The following is a 12,866-nucleotide window of genomic DNA, read 5'->3' on the forward strand; positions in this document are numbered from 1 at the left end:
CCTCATCCGATACGCCCACATCCGACAGGCTCACATGCGACAAGCACACATGCGACACGCTCACATCCGACAGGCTCACATGTGACAGGCCCTCATCCGACAGGCCTACATCTGACAGGCCCACATGCGATAGGCCTACATTCGATAGGCCCACATGTGATAGGCACTTATTCGATACGCCCACATGTGACAGGGCCACATTCTACAGGCCCACATCCGACAGGCCGACTTGCGACAGTCCCATATCCGAAAGGCCGACATGCGACAGGCCCACATCCGAAAGGCCGATATTGGACAGGCCCACATCCGAAAGGCCGATATTGGACAGGCCCACAACCGATACGCCCACATCCAACAGGCTTACATGCGACAGGCCTACATTCGACAGGCCCACATTCGACAGGCCCACATGCGACATGCCCACATTAGACAAGCCCACATCCGACAGGCCCACATCCGATACGCCCACATCCGACAGGCCCACATCCGATACGCCCACATCCGACAGGCCCACATGCAACAGGCCCACATTCGACAGGCCCACATGCGACAGACCCACATGCAACAGGCCCACAATCGACAGGCCCGCATGCGACAGGCCCTCATCCGACAGTCCCACCTCCGACAGGGCCACATCCGATACGCCCACATCCGATAGGCTCACATGCGACAGGCCCTCATCGGACAGGCCTACATCCGACAGGCCCACTTCCGACAGGCCAACATTCGACAGGCACACATCCGACAGACCGACATGCGACAAGCCCACATCCGATAGGCTCACATGCGATAGGCCCTCATCGGACAGGCCCACTTCCGACAGGCCAAAATTCGACAGGCACACATCCGAAAACCGACATGCGACAGGCCCACATCCGGTAGGCACAAATGCGACAGGCCCTCATCGGACAGGCCTACATCCGACAGGCCCACTTCCGACAGGCCAACATTCGACATGTACACATCTGACAGGCCGACATGCGACAGGCCCACATCCGAAAAGCCGACATGCGACAGGCCCACATGCGACAGGCCCACATGCGACAGGCCTACATCCGACAGGCCCACATGCGACAGGCCTACATCCAACAGGCCCACATGCGACAGGCTCACATGCGACAGGCCCTCATCGGACAGGCCTATATCAGACAGGCCAACATGCGACAGGCTTACATCCGACAGGCCCACTTCCGACAGGCCAACATTTGACAGGCCCACATCCGAAAGGCCGGCATGCGACAGGCCCACATTCGAAAGTCCGACATGCGACAGGCCCACATCCGATACAAATAGAGCAACGCAATCAAAATCGGCTGCTTTTGTCGTTCTGCTATGCAAATTTTGCCCATGAACATTCCACTAAGAAACAGGAGCAAACTTCCCACATATGAATGAATGCAGTCCGATTCAAGTTTAAGCTCAATGATAAGGGGCCTCCTTTTTATAGCCGAGTCCGAACGGCGTGCCGCAGAGCGACACCTCTTTGGAGAGAAGTTTTACATAAGTGTTGTCAGCATTAGGAGGGGAAAACCACCGTCGAAAAAAATTTTTTTTCTGATGGTCTCGCCAGGTTTGAATCCAGGCTTTCAGCGTCATAGGCGGACATGCTAACCTCTGATGGCCGTTTACCAACTTCCTCGCTCCGTTTGCAACCCCATGGTCATCACAGACACATTTCAAAACATTGTCGCACAGTTACTTAATAATTTTCCATACTTTTTTATCTGGTGCTTGGCAAATGGCAGTACTTGTCATACCGAAAAGCTATATAAAATTTGTTTTTTTTTTCTTTATAAAAAAAGCATACTGAGATTTATTTAAAAGGGCGGTGGCATAAAACACCAACGTCAAAAAAACTACATACAGTACTAAACGGAAAGCTTTTTTTTATATTTGTTGTATAGCCCAGCCAGGGAAGAATAAAATGCAGAGATATGGGGAGAACGAGAAACAAAGTTAAAATAAAAAAACGCAAACAAAATCCAAATTGAATTTTCCTTTTGTTGCCATAATGGCCAAAGTTTTAAACAATAATATTTTTTCCTTCCGCCTCCGCTACGTATGGGGAAATGACTGTGCAGTTGGGTCTTCAAAATATGTGTGACAAAGTTCGAGTGGTTAAAACATGAGGCATGGAGACAATGTCTCTTCATAGAGTCGAGAGTGTACTGAAGGATAGTGGCTGTGAACCCTATGGAGAGCCCATAATCATATCAAACTAAAAGTCTTTCGCAAACATGCTTGTGGGAGAGGTTGCTGAGTTGATGAGGCATCCGGCCAAGAAGAGCCGATTGTTGTTAGAAAATTTTTCGTTTTGAGTTTTTGTTTTCGAAAGGATACCCTCATTCATTTCGACAACAATAAGAACAATACGTTGTTTTCTATCCGCTGCTTGGCGAAAGGCTACTTAAAATAGACTTAACTTTTTTCGTTGCTGTGTGGGGTGGTGAACGAGTAGATGCTTTAGTACAAAAATCATCACAATATGGCACATTTTTGCAGTTTTTCCTCATATATTTTTTTTTTTTTGCTTTTCATTGTTGCCCCGGCATTGTTGGGCAGAATTATAGTTTTGTGTTCGTACAATTTATATTGGAATTTCAATTCCATTTTATGAACCACAGCTGTCGGTCATTAAAAATGAAGGCAAGCCTGGGCCTTACCTCTTTACAAACCCGCCCAGACACACAATGAAGGAGAAAAAAAGCGGAAAATAACTAAAATGCCCGCAGAGCATTACAAAAGAAGTCCTTCCGAAAAAAAAGCAAAAGCAAAAACAACAACTATAATAATAATAATAAAGACCAATACATCCTTTTTAACGGCCAAAGGAACAAGTTCCATAACAATAGCAATTATTGTGGGTGTGTTAGTGCGGCGAAGGCGTCTGCGACGACGGACAATGCCTAATGTCAAGTTGTGTTGAATGTCATATTTAGTTTTTGAATTTTAAGCCGTTATTGTTATGCAAATTATTAATTATAGCCCATCTAACCAAACAGGAAATCATAAAAATAATGACTTGGTCATAAAACAGCCATCATCATCATTAGCATTCCCATTGTGGTAATCACAATAACGCGTTTGATGCTATAAAAAGTCGTTTCAGGCCCAAAACTGGCCGAGGTTTGTGGTAGCAATTTGTGCCAACCCCTCCCTAAATCACTCTTTACCTCTCTCTCTCTCTCTCTCTCTCCCTGATTCTCTCTTCATGGACGTAGGCCCGCGCTCTAATGACCTTGAAATATAGTAAATTAATTTTGACTTTTCGTTTTTCACGGCCATTATCAAAGGAAAAATAAAAGAAAATGTTTTCGCGTAATAACCTTCATAAAATAAAGTTAAGCGCTCACATTTGTTCAATATTTTGTTATTGTTTTCTATGTGTATGTGGGTGTGTGTAGTATGCAGCATATTGAAAATAATAACTTAAATCCGCCCTTGCAAATTACTCACTAATCGCCAGGTATTGAGCCCTAATATGGCAAAGGTGGTAGAGCTTTAATCATATTACAAAACCAGGTGCTTTCAAATATTATCACAAAAAGGTAAAGGGGAAGAGGTTCTCGAAAGAAAATAATGAAAAAAGTTAGGGGAAAGGTTTATGTTGCTATTGTACTAATTGAAGCAGATGGTCAAGGGAAACAAGTAAAAACGGGCTAAATTCGGTCGGACCGAATCTTATATACCCTCCACCATGGATCGCCGGTATCTCTTTTTAAGCAAGTACAAGCAAGAGCGTGCTAAGTTCGACCGGGCCGAATCTTACATACCCTCCACCATGGATAGCATTTGTCGAGTTCATTATCTAATATTTCAGTCCATTCGGATAAGAATTGCACCTCGTAGGAACTCAGGATGCAAAATCGGGAGATCGGTTTATTGGGTCCATATTGGACCCGTATGTTGAAGGTCATGGGAGAAACCGTTGTACAAAATTTCTGCCAAATCGGATGAGAATTGCGACCTCTAGAGGCTCAAGAAGCCAAGATCCTATATCGGTTTATATGGCAGCTATGTCAGATTTTGTACCGACTTGCGCCATACTAAGCACAGTTGTTGGAAGCCATAACAAAACACCTCATGCAAAATTTCAGCCAAATCGGATGAGAAATGCGCCCTCTAGCGGCTCATGAAGTCAAGATCGAAAATCGTTTTATATGGCAGCCATACCAGTTTTATGAACCGATGTGAACCATACCAACACACCAAGTGCAAAATTTCAGCCAAATCAGATGAGACATGCGCCCTCTAGCGGCTCATGAAGTCAAGATCGAAAATCGTTTTATATGGCAGCTATATCAGGTTATGAACCGATTTAACCATACTTAGCACAGTTATTGGAAGTGATACCAAAACACCACGTGCAAAATTTCCGTCAAATGGGATAAAAATTGCGCCCTCTAGTGGCTCAAGAAGTCGAGACCCAAAATCGGTTTATATGGCAGCTATATCAGGTTATGAACTGATTTGAACCATACTTAGCACAGTTATTGGAAGTGATACCAAAACACCACGTGCAAAATTTCCGTCAAATGGGATAAAAATTGCGCCATCTAGAGGGTCGAGAAGTCAAGACCGAAGATCTGTTTATATGGCAGCAATATCAGGTTATGAACCAATTTTAACCATACTTAGCACAGTTATTGGAAGTGATACCAAAAGACCACGTGCAAAATTTCCGTCAAATCGGATAAAAATTGCGCCCTCTAGAGGCTAAAGAAGTCAAGATACAAGGGCGGTTTATATGGTGGAGGGCATAATATGGACTGAACCATAATTGGACTGAATATTGGAGACCACAGTAGAAGTTATTCCGTAAAATTTTAGCCAAATTGGATAAGAAATGCGAAGACGCTGTACATTATTTCAGTCAAATCGACAAATAATTGCGCCCTCTATAGGCTCTAGAAGTATTATCGGTAGATAATTTTATATGGGAGCTATATCAGGTTATGACCCTATTTAGACCATACTTGATACAGATGTTGGAAGTCCGAACAAAAGACCTCATGGAAAATTTTAGCCAAATCGGATAATTACTGCGCTCTTTAGTGGCTCAAGAAGTCAAAATTTGAGATCCGTTTATTTGTCAACTATAATAATTATGAACCGATTTTACCATACTCGGCATTGTTGTTGGAAATCATAATAAAACCCTTCATAGAAAATTGCGCCGTCTAGAGGCTTAACTAGTCAAGATACAAGATAGATTTTTTTGGCAGCTTTATCAGAACATGGACCTATATGGCCCATTTACAATCCCAACCGACCTACACTGATAGGAAGTGCTTTCCACAAACAGACAGACGGACGGACAAGGCTAAATCGGCTCAACCTTCGCCTTACCAAAGAATGTTGTATGCGTCGTTTACCAATACCCACCCGGGTGACCAATTCGTTGAAGCATATGTTTTAAGGAAAACAAGTAAAAGCGTGCTAAGTTTGGCCGGCACGAATCTTGGGAACCCACCATGGATTCTACTAAAAATTTATTCAAAATAAATTTAGTTTAATGTCATAATTTTATTCTACATACCAAACGTCTGTCAAACAAGCGAAAATTAAAGCATCTGGGTATCGAACGAGGATGATCAAGAGACCGGTTTACATGGTATTTGGCACAGTTCTTGGAAGTCGTAACACAACACCGCATGCAAAATTTCAGCCAAATCCGAAAAAAATTGCGGCTTGTAAGGGCTCAGGAAGTCAAATCAGGAGATCGGTTTATATGGGAGTTATATTAGGTTATAGTCCGATTTAAACCGTACCTGACACAGTTGTTGGAAGTCATAACGGAACTTCACGTGCAAAATTTCAGCCAAATCGGGTACAAATTGTGGCTTGTAAGGACTCACCAAGTCAAATCGGGAGTTCGGTTTATCTGGGAGTTATATCAGATTATAGACCGAAAAAGACCGTAGCGCATGCAAAATTTCAGCCAAATCGGACACAAATTCCGGCTTGGAAGGGCTTTAGAAGTCAAATCGGGAGATCGGTTTATACGGGAGCTAGATCAGGTTATAAACCAATTTGAACCGTACTCGACACAGTTATTGGAAGTCGTAACGGAACATTATTTGCAAAATTTCAGCCAAAACGGACAAAAATTGCGGCTTGCAAAATTTCAGCCAAATCTGACACAAATTGCGGCTTGTAAGGTCTCAAGAAGTCATCGGTTTATACGGGAGCTATGTCTAAATCTGAACCAATATGGCCCAATCGCTATCCCCAACGACCTACATCAATATTAAATATCTGTGCAAAGTTTCAAGCGGCTAGCTTTACGCGTTCGACGGCTGATTTGACGGACGGACACGGCTAGATCGACTCAGAGCGTCGAGACGATCAAGAATATTTATACGGGGTCTTAGAAGAATATTTCGCGGTGTTACAAACGGAATGATTAGATTAGTATAACCCAATCCTATGATGGTGGGTATTTAGAATTATTTTTTCTTACCTTTACATTAAATGCTTACATTGCGTTCCATATCCTTGGATATGCGGTTATCCGGTTGTTCAGCGCTCATTCCTCTATGTTTGGTAGTACCAATTGATTTTTCAGCATCAGTAGGAATGACTATCGTCAGTCACTTTTTTTATTGGCTTAATCTCATTGTATGAAATAAATGCAGCCAATGCGGCGATGTCCACCATATTATAAAACATGGCCAATGACCAGTGATTTGTTAAGCGCTTGTATGTATATGTTCAAAGATCCGGTCCATTTTATTAACACACGACTTTTTATTCTTGTGCATATTTGAATCTCCGTTGAATCCGAACAATGTGCTGTTGACAGGACGCTTAGGGTTTTTTTTGAATATCTGAGAGAAAAGATTGAAAATTTTGCCCATAAACGTTCCACTAAGTAACAGGGGTAAACTTCTCACATATCAATGAGTGCATTCCGATTCAAGTTTAAGCTCAATGATAAGGGGCCTCCTTTTTATAGCCGAGTCCGAACGGTGTGCCGCAGTACGACACCTCTTTGGCATAGTACCTCACAAATGTTGCCAGCATTAGGAGGGGAAAGCCACCGCCGAAATTTTTTTCTGAACCCAGGATTCGAACCCAGGCGTTCAGCGTCATAGGCGGACATGCTAACCTCTGCGCTACGGTGGCCTCTGAGGCACATATATCCTATTCGAGCGCACTGTTTCAACATATGCGGTTTTCTTCCTGAACAAAGTACGCGCTAAATCCAAAGTTGTAAAAAAATTGTGCGGCCCTTGATTCATCTCTCGTGCCTGGTCAGACAATTTCCCAGAGTAAATCATTCCTTTGACAGGGTTATATGATTTTGAGTTGCACAACCACCATATCTTTATCCCATACTTGGCAGGCTTCGGTGGAATGTGTTGTGTGAAGCAGATGCGGCCTCTGTATGGAAATAACTGCTCATCAACGGTCACTGCATCATACGGAGTGTAACCTGCTGCTAAGTTAGACTGCAACATTTGCCAAATATCATCAACCGCCGCAGTTTTGCTCTTCATTAGTCGCTGCTATCGCGTATTTCCAGTCGAAACTAAACCATTGTTTTATGCCCTTCATACGATCTAATGATAACGCAGCTTTATATATTGGACATCGTGTTAGGCCTCTTAACTCTTCAAGAGGTTCACTATTCCATATAGTGAGTCCAGCTTACAAAATAATAGCCAAAAATGCACCAAACTCTTTCAAATTGATTGGTTTTCATTCCTTCGAGTTAGTTGGATTTGCCAAATTCCATGCAGCGTTCAATTACCTGCCTTTCCGATTTGATTAGATTGGAAAAAATGTTACGTTATATGTTTTTTAAGCTTTTTTCAACTTTTAACGTTTGAAAACAGCAGAAAATGTTTGCTGTTTCAGACTTTCTCCAGTTACCGCAAACATTTTTGCAGTTTTTCTAACAAATTTCTCTGAGTGTATTAGTCTTATAAAAAGTCTTCTCTACTTCCTGAATACCTTTGGTTCCGTTGTCCACTATGATCGATTGGTCTAAATCATTGGTACCCGCTCTAGACTTGATTTCTGATTAAATTTTTTACTAAAGTTTTCTCGTATTAAATTTCCAGTTTTTTTCTCTCATTTCCACCCACTATTCTAAGAACTCAATAATTTGAAAGAGCTGGCTCTTCATCTAATGCTGTGTACTTTAAAATTTATTTAACACTTTGGCCATTCCAATGCCATTAGCATCACCGCCTTAGCCACTTGTTTGATGGTAATTGATATGTCATGTTCTGTTCGTAATTACTTTATGGCAGGGGTTTGTTGAAGAGGTCAATACACTCAACGAAAAATGTTTGTCCTTTATAGCTAAATGTGACAGTAAGAAATTAGTAATTGTTAAAACTAGCCAAAATGTAAACGATTTTTTGGAATATGTTGGCGTTTATTTATTAAAAACAAGTAAAAGCGCAAGTAAAATTGCGCCCTCTAGCGGCTCAAGAAGTCAAGATCCCAGTCGGTTTATATAGCAGCTATATCAGGTTATGGACCGATTTTAACTATTCTTAGCACAGTTGTTGAAAGTCATAACAAAACACCTTATACAAAATTTTAGCCAAATCGGATAATAATTGCGCCCTCTAGAGGCTCCAGAAGTCAAGACCCCAGATCGGTTTATATGGCAGCTATACCAGGTTATGGAACGATTTGAAGTATTCTTAGCACAGTTATTGAAAGTCATAACACAACACTTCATACATAATTTCAGCCACATCAGATAATAATTGCGTCCTCTAGAGGCTCAAGAAGTCAAGACCCCAGATCGGTTTATATGGCAGCTATATCAGGTTATGGACCAATGTCAACTATACTTTTCACAGTTGTTGGAAGTCATAATAAAACACGTCGTGCAAGATTTCAGCCAAATCGGATAAGAATTGCGTCGTCTATTGGATCAAGAAGTCAAGGCCCCCGATCGGTTTATATGGCAGCTATATAAGGTTATGGACCGATTTGAACCATACTCAGCACAGTTGTTGGAAGTCATAATGAAACACCTCATGCAAAATTTCTGCCAAATCGTATAAGAATTGTGCCCTCTAGCGGCTCAAGAAGTCAAGACCCCAGATCGGTTTATATGGCAGCTATATCAAAACGTGAACCGATATAGCCCATTTACAATCCTAACCGACCTACACTAATAAGAAGTATTTGTGCAAAATTTCAAGCGGCTAGCTTTACTCCTTCGAAAGTTAGCGTGCTTTCGACAGACAGACGGACGGACGGACAGACGGACGGCCATGGTAGTTCGACTTAAAATGTCATGACGATCAAGAATATATATACTTTATGGGGTCTTAGACGAATATTTCGAGGAGTTACAAACAGAATGACGAAATTTTTATACCCCCATCCTATGGTGGAGGGTATAAAAAGTGGTAGACACTTTGACGATTCCTAGTTCCGAATTTCGGCCATCGTACTTCACTTTAACCTAGAATGTCTAGGTTGTAGTTCGACATCTTGTTCTGGACCTGGTAAAGTTTCGATGATTCGGCGAGAGTTCTGAAGTTCCACGTTCCGATCATAAACCGTGTTTTGAATCCATAGGTCGTCATCGGGAAGTTGTCAGTTCCATTATTTCTTGTTGATGAGGATTGCGCCATCGCATCGGTACCTAGTGCAGGGGCTGCCAGCGACACTCTAGGCCGGGTTTTTATGATGGTAAATCTTCTGAAAAACTGCGAGCGCCACATTTGGATGCTCTGCCAACCCTATTGCCCGGTCCCATCGTGTTCGAATCCGTGTAAGCGGGACACCCACTGCTTATGCTAACTTTTTGGTTCGCCTCGCATATTTCATTTTTGAGGTACCCGTCATTTTTGACAAACTTTCCCCCATCCACGAGCCGGGAAGGCTTCCAATGGGAGAAGATGCATGGAAATTCCTCACGGAATCAAAAGTGATTACATCCAATGATTTTTTTTTAAATTTCCTTTTAGTTTTTACAAATACAAATTTTGCCCATGAACATTCCACTAAGGAACAGGGGCAAACTTCTCACATATCAATGAGTGCAGTTCGATTCAAGTTTTAAGCTCAATGATAAGGGACCTTCTTTTTAAAGCCGAGTCCGAACGGCGTGCCGCAGTGCGACACCTCTTTGGAGAGAAGTTTTACATGGCATAGTACCTCACAAATGTTGCCAGCATTAGGTGGGAAAAACCGCCGCTGATTTTTTTTCGAGTGTATATACAACTCACCCCTTTCAGGCTCTGTCTTTCGTCCTTTTCACTTATTTACTTGCGCAAAATTGAGCAACCAAGCGACTAATATAAAAGCATTGAAGGATTAGTGGTTATAGAATTTCTAATTAGAATTTATAAATGGTTTATGGGGTTTTAAATGGCGGTTTGTTGTATACTTGCCAGAGTATACAATGAGAGATTGCTGTGGAGTGTTGAATGACAAACACCAGGGGTACGTTGAGGACATTTGTTGAGGCTGGTTTTTAAGTTGGTTGGGACAACTGGATACCTTACCATTGCCATGTTAATGCGAAAGTGTTGCACAGTTTTTGAATTTTATTTTATAATTATCCGGAATTTGTTTTATTGGGTTGCCCAAAAAGTAATTGCGGATTTTTTAAAAGAAAGTAAATGCATTTTTAATAAAACTTAGAATGAACTTTAATCAAATATACTTTTTTATACTTTTTTCTAAAGCAAGCTAAAAGTAACAGCTGATAACTGACAGACGAAAGAATGCAATTACAGAGTCAAAAGCTGTGAAAAAAATTTGTCAACGCCGACTATATGAAAAATCCGCAATTACTTTTTGGGCAACCCAATAAAATAGCCATTTATAACGAGGGGCAAGCTCAAGTTTTTCAATGTATTTGAGTGTTGTGATGTGATTTTATTACCAAACAGGAAATAATCTGATGTGAAAAATAATAAATGTTCTGGGAAAATGTATGCGAATTGAAAAAATAATTGATAGATAATACTCTTGAAATCAGTTGGGCATAAAAAAAAATTCTTTTATTTTATCACTATAGAGGAAATGGCGATAAAACCGGAAACTATACAGCAGGTTTGCAACATTTCGAAATAATCATTTTTTATACCCTACACTAGCACTGTGGAGCAGGGTATTATGGTATACGGTCCTGCAGGCGGAGATCCGGGCGATCACGGAATGCGTGAAGTGGTATGGTGCTAACGTCGAGTCTGAACATCTGTACCGACAGTAAAATTGCCTTCTCTGAGGATGGGAAAATCCGCATCGTTTGGGTGCCGGGCCATAACGGAGTAAGGGGAAATGAAAGGGCAGACGATTTGGCGGTTAAGGCCAGAGGACTGCCCTCAATAAACTTGGTTAACCCGAAGCCTTTCGGGTCGATGCAGTCCTAGTTAAGGGAGTGGGCGACGAATGCGCATGCAACATTGTGGAACAGCAAAACGGTCGGTAGGACGGGGAAAATCCTATGGGGGCCGGGCCATAACGGAGTAAGAGGAAATGAAAGGGCAGACGATTTGGCGGTGAAGGCCAGAGGACTGCCGTCAATAAACTTGGTTAACCCGAAGTCTTTCGGGTCGAGGCAGTCCGAGTTAAGGGAGTGGGCGACGAATGCGCATGCAACATTGTGGAAAAGTGAAACGGTCGGTAGGACGGCAAAAATCCTATGGGGGGATCCAAATCGTGAGAAGACGAGACTATTACTGAAAGGATGTAAGAAAGGGGTCAGTACAGCTATTGGTATCATAACAGGACACATAGCACTACGAGCTCACTTATATAAAGTCGGTACGGCAAGTGATAGCATGTGTAGGGCATGCGGGGAAGATGATGAGACGTTGGAGCATTTCCTTTGTCATTGCCCGGCTTTCGCATCAAACAGATACCGGTACTTAGGTGGAGACACAAGATCAGACATGAAACAACTTAGGGGAATGGCATTGAAAACAATTAAGGATTTTGTAAGTAGTACAGAATTCCTAACTTCAAATTTTCTTTTTAGAGGTAACTTTATAGTTTTTAGAGCCCACAACGAGCCGATTACTGGCTTAGGTGTATGTCTATAATGAGTAGGGGCTCTTTTCAGCCTAACCTAACCCATTGGGTTGCCTATAAAATAATTGCGAATTTAAAAAAAAAAAATAAATAAATGCATTTTTAATAAAACTTAGAATGAACTTTAATCAAATATATAATTGCCATTTTGTTCGATAGCCTTTTGCCATCTTCCTGGCAAATTTAGTATTCCACGCTCATAGAACTTCTGGCCTTTATCTGCAAAAAACTGAACCAAGTGCGATTTTATAGCCTCATCATTGCCGAAAGTTTTACCATTTAAGGAGTTCTGCAAAGATCGAAATAAATGGTAGTCTGATGGTGCAAGGTCAGGGCTATATGGTGGATGCATCAAAAGTTCCCAGCCAAGCTCACTCAGTTTTTGGCGAGTGACCAAAGATGTGTGCGGTCTAGCGTTGTCCTGGTGGAATATGACACCTTTACGATCAGCTCAAAATATACCACACCCTTCCAATCACACCAAATAGACAGCATAAACCTCTTTTGGTGGATATCAGCCTTTGAATTGGTTTGAGCTGGTTCACCATGCTTGGACCATGATATATGCATCCATATCACAAGCTTTGATTCGGTTTGTTAAATGAATTTCTTTCAATACATGTGGTACCCATATTAAAATTGACGCCAAACAAACAAATGTAAACAAAATTTCGCGCTTTTTTTTTCTAAAGCAAGCTAAAAGTAACAGCTGATAACTGCAGAAGAAAGAATGCAATTACAGAGTCACAAGCCGTTGAAAAAATTTGTCAGCGCCGATTATACTACTATATTACCGACAATTACTTTTTGGGCAACCCAATAAGAATATTCTTGGTCGTCATGAC

At 41.8% G+C, this 12,866-nt stretch overlaps 1 protein-coding gene across 1 annotated transcript; it reads right to left on the reverse strand.

Annotated features, from left to right (window-relative positions):
- Positions 1-202: 202 nt before the first annotated feature.
- LOC106090300 (uncharacterized PPE family protein PPE54-like) lies at positions 203-7,502 on the reverse strand. Its single transcript, XM_059367279.1, has 3 exons — positions 7,342-7,502; positions 855-1,327; positions 203-813 (listed from the first exon to the last, which is right to left on the reverse strand). The coding sequence occupies exons 1-3, from the start codon at positions 7,500-7,502 to the stop codon at positions 203-205; spliced, it is 1,245 nt and encodes a 414-aa protein (XP_059223262.1).
- Positions 7,503-12,866: the final 5,364 nt, after the last annotated feature.

Source organism: Stomoxys calcitrans, chromosome 4 (assembly GCF_963082655.1).
Source record: "Stomoxys calcitrans chromosome 4, idStoCalc2.1, whole genome shotgun sequence".
In the NCBI taxonomy this organism is placed as follows: Eukaryota; Metazoa; Arthropoda; class Insecta; order Diptera; family Muscidae; genus Stomoxys; species Stomoxys calcitrans.

Bases quoted from the DNA above. Each gene is read 5' to 3' on its own strand.
- LOC106090300 (XM_059367279.1), bottom strand. From the start codon at position 7,502: ATGAAGAGCAAAACTGCGGCGGTTGATGATATTTGGCAAATGTTGCAG. The intron at 1,328-7,341 runs GTATGGGATAAA...TTTGCATAGCAG, and splicing joins ATTCCACCGAAGCCTGCCAA to AACGACAAAAGCAGCCGATT. The intron at 814-854 runs GTTTTCGGATGT...GCCTGTCGGAAG, and splicing joins TGTGGGCCTGTCGCATGTCG to TGGGCCTGTCCGATGAGGGC.